This window comes from Loxodonta africana, chromosome 24, assembly GCF_030014295.1.
Source record: "Loxodonta africana isolate mLoxAfr1 chromosome 24, mLoxAfr1.hap2, whole genome shotgun sequence".
NCBI lineage: Eukaryota > Metazoa > Chordata > Mammalia > Proboscidea > Elephantidae > Loxodonta > Loxodonta africana.
The window spans coordinates 34,724,936-34,732,476 of NC_087365.1; the positions used below are offsets into that span (position 1 = coordinate 34,724,936).

The 7,541-nt window shown below is 51.9% G+C and overlaps 1 protein-coding gene across 1 annotated transcript; it reads right to left on the minus strand.

The window, feature by feature from the left end:
* Nucleotides 1-513: 513 nt before the first annotated feature.
* On the minus strand, nucleotides 514-5,791 carry GDF5 (growth differentiation factor 5). Its single transcript, XM_003411677.4, has 2 exons — nucleotides 4,562-5,791; nucleotides 514-2,366 (listed from the first exon to the last, which is right to left on the minus strand). Exons 1-2 carry the CDS (start codon nucleotides 5,184-5,186, stop codon nucleotides 1,492-1,494), a joined length of 1,500 nt encoding a protein of 499 aa, XP_003411725.2. The 5' UTR covers nucleotides 5,187-5,791; the 3' UTR covers nucleotides 514-1,491.
* Nucleotides 5,792-7,541: the final 1,750 nt, after the last annotated feature.

Consider the following 7,541-nt stretch of genomic DNA (forward strand, 5'->3'; position numbering starts at 1 on the left):
CAGAGGCCTAGACTCCCTTCTCCTGGTCCTCCCTGTATCTTTCCTCAGCCAAGTAGAACCTGGTCCTGAGTCCTCGGCCCAAGGACCCAGACCCTCAAGTTTCCCCACCAGAAGGACTTGTGTTCCTCTCCCAAGGGTTCATGTCCCATGCCTCCCAAATGATTCTAATAAAGGAAAGACAGTGAGCATTGACCCTGAGCCAAGTCCCAAGCAGGAAACATTGTCAAGATATGTCTGGTATTGGTCTGTCAGGAGTACTGGGGACGGTACTTATCTAATGTGTAGGCTCCAACATGGTTTCCAGAGATGGGGGTGAGGAGGTGGGAGGTGACATGAGAGCAGCGAGGAGTAGTGAGGATGCCAGCCTGGAGGGCCACAGACAAGGTCATGTGAGGTACAGTGGTCAACAGCAAAAAGAAGTTGCCCCAGTAGGGGGAGATCACCGGCAGCCCTAATTCCCCAGTGGAAAGGCAGATGATGGCCCTTTAAATGGTGGTCGGTTCGGTTAATTCTGTTAGTATGTCGGGGTAGGGCAAGAGGCCAGGGCAGACACTAATGAAGTGGGGATGATTTTAGAGGAAATGAAATCCCTTATTTCCTTACCATTTAGGAGACAACAAACTTGACTGAGGAATGTCAGAAAGAAAACTGAACTTTGTTGCCAGGCTGCAACAGAGCAGATGGAGCTCCAGACCAGCAGACCCTTGGAAGGAACAGGAATGGGGTTAGAGGTGAGCACTGGCCCTGCTCAGCCTGTACTCTCTGTCCCATTCTGCTTCAGTTTCTAGGGGAGGGAATGGGGAGTGGGCCCTGGAAACGAAGTTTACGTGCAAAGCAACTCTCCTCCGCACCCGGATCAATTATTCTTTGAGTTTTTAGGGGCCACTGGGTCCCCAGAGTACACAAGAAATTTGCCACAGTTTTAGGCACAGTTTTGCTTTTTATCTCATCAATGAACATTTTAATCTAATAGTCTAACAGCCTCACATACCTCACCCCTGCCCAAGCCCTCGCCCCCTCTCTCCCACCCCTGCCCAATCAGCATCTCATCTGCTTCGGACACAAAGGCATCTCGAGGAGGGGGTGGAACCTGTGGCTCTCCCAAGAGGAGCTCAGGATAGCACCAGATCTCCCTGAAGAGTCCAGAGGCCAAGAAGGCCCAGCTAAAGGAGAGATCGTGGGCTGAGCCTCATTGGAAAATATCCTCCTCTTCCTGGGTCTCAGTCCCACTCAAAGTCTGTCTTCCTGGGCTGAAGCCTATCCCTGCCAGTCAGGGTGGCAGAGGGGCAGAAATCCTCTGACAGGGGGACTTGTAGATGAAAAGGGACCTTTACCCCAAGTCATACAGTGAGCAAGGCTTTTGGAATCCCTTTCATTCAGGCTGTGTAGAAGCTCCTAGCTGCAGCTTCCTGATTCCAGGAGTACAAGGAGGGGCTCTTATGACCAGTACCCTAGGGATGTGCCACCCAGGAAGTCAGAGGGCCAGTGCTGCTACCTGCAGCCACAAGACTCCACAACCATGTCCTCATACTGCTTATAGACCACGTTGTTCGCAGAGTCGATGAAGAGGATGCTGATGGGACTCAGCCTCGTGGGCACACAGCAGGTGGGTGGTGTGGACTCAGGGTCCATGGAGTTCATCAGGGTCTGGATGACCGCATGGTTCGTGGGCTCCAGGTGAGAGCGCAAGGGGAACTCACATAGCCCCTCACAGTGGAAGGCTTCATACTCAAGGGGTGCAATGATCCAGTCATCCCAGCCCATGTCCTTGAAGTTGACGTGCAGTGCCTTCCGACTGCAGCGGGCTTTGGGGTTCTTGCTGGGCCGCTTGCCCTGGCGAGTGGCCAGTGGGGCCCGGCGTTTTCGCCGCTGGCTGAACAGGTACTCATACACAGTCTTGTCATCCTGGCCAGAGCGGGCCTTAATCTCATTAAAGAATAGGTCCCGTTTCTTGGTGCGGCCAAACACCAGGAACAGGGCCTTCTCATGGACCTGTCGTGCAGCCCGGTCAAAGCCCAGGCCACGGAGGTCCACGGCCCGGCCCCGTTCCCAGGCTTCCAGCTCCAGGCACAGCTGGGCTGAGTTCTTAAAGTTTCGAAAAAGCTTCCAGATGTCAAACACCTCCCAGCCAGACCCATCCAGGCCTGGCACGGAGCGCACATCCAGCAATGCTGCCGGCTGCCGGCCGCTGGGGCAGCTGGACAGCTTCAGCTGGGCAGTCCGCCCACTGCCGGGGGCCGCTGGCTTGGCCGTGTCTGAGGGCTTCTTCCGCAGGATCCGCAGCTCAGCCCCCAGCAGCCCGTCCTTCTCCAGGGCACTAATGTCAAACACGTACCTCTGCTTCCTGACAACAGGGCCTCGGTCATCTAGAAAGAACACCCAGAAGTCATCCACTGTACCCTCAGCAAGGGAGTCAGTCACCTCCAGGTCTCAGGGGAGGGCCACAGAACTAGCTTTCCATAACCTGTTCCCTACTCTGACAAGGGCCAAGATATAAACGGCTGAGAGCGTTTTTCGAAATGAAGGATCTTCCTACCCAGCAGACCAAGTAGGGGTGTTTATCTGTAGACGTGGCTATCGACGATCTGAGTGGTTCTTTGTGATTCTGGGTGCTTTTGTCAATGATCTATGTTTATCAGAGATTCATTAACTTTATAACTAAAAAAAAAAAATTTTTTTATAACTACCTTCTATATATCCCTCTCTCAGCCATTATCTAATTAGACACCTCATTTGTAAGGTAGGTGGGGTGGGTATTATCATTTCCCCAGTTTTCACAGAGTAAGAACCTGAGGCTCAGAGAAGTTAGGTTACTTGCTCAAGGTCACCCAGCTAGAAAAATACCAGAGTTGGAACTGTAGCCTAGAACTTTTTATATCTAATCCTGAGCTGCTTCTACTATACTTAAAAGAGACCTGGTGCTCTCGCTTTATAGATGAGACACAGAGAGGGCAAGTGGCTTGCTTAAAGGTCACACAGTGAATTAATGACAAAACTGGTCTACAGTCCAGTTTCCCCAAACCTCCCAGTCTAATGATTTTGTTGTATATGTGTTTTACCCTATTCAGTGTGTGAGGGTGTATATGTGACGGTGTGTGTGTGTGTGTGTGTGTGTGTGTGTGTGTGTATGATTGGGCTCATATGCGAATATGAAGGGTAATGCATGTGGTGTTTATGTGTATGTATAATTGGGCTTGTATGAACATTTCAAGGGTGTGTATGATCCCTGTATGTAAGAAGTATCTCTGTGTGTGTGTATGTGTATGATTCTGTATTTGTGAAAAACTGTAAGACTGAGTGTGTACAAGGCTCCATAGTATGTACAAATCAGCATGCCTCCTTCCAAAATTCCAATTTACTATCGGGGAGCTTTCATATATTCTCTAGAAGCTAACTAATTAGGCCTTTAAACTCCCCCATCCCCCCTCCCCAAACTCCCTTAGTGTTGGGGGGCACAGGACTTATTTTATGAGCCCCCAAGGGGTCACAGCTTTCCCTGGCTGGGCAGACAGCCAGGCCACCTCCCCCACCTCAGCCAGACCTGCTGCCTCGGTGCCTCCCCTACCCAACCCCCTATCAGTCCCCTACAGGCCAGCTCTAATAAGGAGCCTCTCCCACTCTCTGACCCCTCCCCCACCCCACCAGCCAAAGTCCTAAGACTTCCAGAAGCAGGGCATGTCAGCTGAGAGCAACCTTACCAGTCTGCTGGTCTAACCCCCTCTTCACACTTATGGAGAAACTGAGCCCCTGGTAGGAGAAAGGACTTGCTGAAATCACACAGCAAGTTTAGAAAAGCAGCCAAGACACTAACACCCAGTGGGCAGGGGAGAAATGAGAGAAACAGGTATCCTGGATTAATGATGAAAATTATCTGTGTTCCACTGTCAGGACAGGACATAAAGTTTTCATATTTGAAGGGTTCTCGGAAATCTTCCATCCCAACCTCTACATAGCTGTAGAGATGGGCAAACTGAGACCTCAGGGGAAAAGGGCTTTCCCGAGGTCACATCGCGAGTTAGACCCTAGGTCTCCTGCCTCCCAATACATCTAAACATAGTTCCACAACTCCAAGATGCCCCATTTACTGTCTTCACCTACCCTGCCTCCTCTGCCCCCTAACCTGAGGGCAAAGTTGAGAAACCACTTAGAAATTCATTTCTCTCTCTGCCATCTGAGAAAACCTACAAACCCCTGGAGCCTGGAAAGTTTAGCCAACGCACATAGGTACAGAGCATGGCTTGGCAATCAAGGATCTTGGAGTCTGGTCTTCAAGTCTGCCAACGGCTGGCTGTGTGACCCTGAGCAGGTCTCGTCTCTTTCTGGGCTTCAGTGACCCCCTCTGCATCTTGCAGGAATTGGTCTTGGCGATCCCTACGTGCCCTCCGGCTCTGACGTATCATCAGCCCAGGATCTGGTACGTATGAGGCAAGTCCCAGACACCCACCCCAGGCCAGATGCACATACCGTCTCCCAACAGTGCAGTGTCAGGGCTCTGAAAGCCCCTCCATGCGGCCAATGCCCCTCCCTCAAGAGCCATGCCCCTTCGACCCCGCCCCCTCACCTTGCCCTTTGTCAATAAAGCTGGTGATGGTGTTGGCCAGGCCAGCCTCCAACTTCACGCTGCTGTTGCCTCCCTTTCTGTCAGCATCGGACAGTGTCCTGTACAGAGAGAGCATGTACTCGTGGGGCGTGATGGGGGGCGGGCGGAACGGCTCCTTGGGCTCTCGAGAGGGCCCGGGCTCTCTGGCTTTCTTCAGCAGAAAGGGGCTGGGGGCAGATCCTGCCTTTGGGGGTGCCTTACCCCCAGGAAGCTGTCCTTTTGGGGTCACAGTCCGTGCTGCAGCCTGCCTTGTCTGGGGAGGGTGTCCTGGCTTGGGTCCAGGCCCACCCGATCTGGGGGGCAGCTTTTTGGGTTCACCCTTCTTGGGCTGTGTCAGGCCCCCTGTCTGCCCACTGCCCCCCTTTGCCCTGGCATTGGTGGCCCCCCCACCATAGCTGTGACCTCCTGGCCTGAAGATGTTCCGGGCCAGGGGGGGCCTCTCCTTGGCCTCTGCTTTGGCCAATCCTGGCCTGGCCCCCTGGGGTCTCTGGGCCAAGTCTGGGGCACCCAACACAGTGCAGATGAATTCCAGTTCCAGCCAAGCCAGGTGCCAAAGCAAGAAAGTGAGGAGTTTGGGGAGTCTCATCCTCTGGCCAGCCGCTGAATGGCACCAAAGAGAACGGCAGCAGCAGCGAAGGTGCCTCTGGTTTGGCAGGAAAAACCATGAAAGGAGTGGACCCTCAAAAGCAGCGGCAGCAGCAGTAGCAGCAGAAGGAAAGGCTTTCTCCTCAGTCTGAGACTCTTTAAGTCTGCCGGGTGTGTGTTTGTATCCAGTCCCATAGTGGAAATGCTCTCGTATCCAGACGTGCACCGGTCTCCAGTCAGCAGCTGAAAATAACTCGTTCTTGAAAGGAGAAAGCCGACCGCCCCCTTTCTCCTGCACAACTGACTGAGGGCTTGAAGGAGGCTTGTATAAGGCTGAGGGATTTTTCCAAGAAGGAAGAATGGCGTAATGCTGCCTGTGTGCTCCAGTTTTTTTTTTTTTTTCCCAAGTTTTGAATCCTTTCCAGTGAAAATACTTCACACACACAAACACACAGGCCTGCAGGTGCTCAGAAAAATCTTTTACAAACCTGAACTCAGGAATTGGAAACGGAATTCCAACCCAAACCAATTTAATTACTCTCTGATGTCATGCTGTCTAAACTCATTTAAGTGCGATATATTTATGTGAAAAAAATCACTGCTGCCCTTTCGAGGCCATGGCTCACGGGGGCTCTTGGCACAGAGCCCCGCAGTGGGACTTGAGACTTAGGGGCCTCCCAGTCCATGGAGCAGACTTAGGGGTCTTCACCTCTACCTCACGGAACAGCCCACCCCACCTTCCTAAGGAGAGATGCTGAGGAATGAACTCAAGGATCTTAAGCCCCAGAAGCACGGGGAGTTTGGGTTTTCAGTTAAGTCCTTGGAGTGTTTTCAAAGCAGTTATAGCCCCTGCGTCTAGTCTGGGGCCTGATTTGATTGGGTGGGGGGGGATAGCACAGATGGCAGCATTTACCCACAGTTTCTTTTATTTTAATAAACTTGTGGTGACCCAGAGACAGGGAACTATCAATGCCCACTACACCCCTCCCCCACAAATGCCATTGACTGAGCTCAGATTATTTATTCAGGCTCAGGGGCACTACCACCCCTGAGCCCACTCCTCAGAGCAAGCAGGTCTAGGGTGTACCCTACCATCACCCCAGCAAAGACGTCCTCAGAGTTTTCTTGGAAAGGACTGGCTGAGTCCAGAGGCAGCAGCCATAAGCTGGGGCAGCAGCCACAAGCTGGGGCAGCAGCGGCCCCTTCAGGAGCCTGGAAAAAAGATTTCCCACATACTGCTTTTCTCGTAGCTCTGGAAGAAGAAGTCTGAATTCCAGCCGACTCAAGGGTTTCTTCAAGTGCCTCATTGAAATGCTGAAGCCCCTTCCTTTGGGGAGACTGCCCCACAGACCCTTTGGGCAACTCACCACAAGTCACTTGAGGAAACGGTTCCCTTCACCTGGAATATCATTCTCTCACTCTCACAACTGGAGGAAGTCCTTCTCATTCTGAGAAGTTCAGCTGAATTTCTCCTCCTTTGGGAAGCCTTCCCTGACCCCCAGACAGCGCCAATCACTCTCACTTGTACATCTCTCTACAGCACTTGTCACATTGTCAGAGTCACAGCAGCAGTAGAAAGCAGTAGTCAGGTAGGCTTCCTTCTCAATCTGAGATTCTCTGAGCTTGTCTAACAGGTCTATTTGCACTCCAAGGTCACCAGATTGGTTTCCCCACCTAGCCCAGCCTAGACCAGAAGCTTAGTATTTGATGAATGAAATAAGATGCAACCGGTGCCTAGGGTGTCCAAGTGGCTGCCTGACCAGTCTTTTCACAGTGACGTCCCCAGGTCCTCAGAGGCTATCCGAGCACAGAAGCACCACTCGGCCATTTTCCAAGCTTCCTCTGGTAGTCTTAGATCAGGAAACTTCACTGCCCTATCTGTGAAAGCCAGTGCACCACCAGGCACTCTTCGGGGGAGCTTTAAGGATGGGCTACAACAATAGACTCATACCAATGATCATGAAGATGGTACAGTACTGGGCAACATTTTATCCTATTATACACGGGGTCTCCAGGAATCAGAGCCAATTTGATGGCAACTAACAACTAAAAGAAAGGCTGAATTAACTATTGTCACTCCAGTCACCCAGGTTCACAACTCTTGGCTTCTCTTTTGATGTTTTGATATTGTTTCTCCATCCATTATCTCACTGGCACCTCACTGATGACCCACATAACCAGTCATATCCAGTATCTTTGGCATTTCTCCCTCCTCTCCAACCACTGCCTCCCCCACTGTCTCAGTCCTCCTCCCCCCTTGTCCTACTATAACTGGCTTCTAAGCCTCCAGGATCTCTCCCCAAGCCAGCTCTCAATGGCTCCCCCAGCAGAGATCCTTGGGAACTGCACCTTGTCA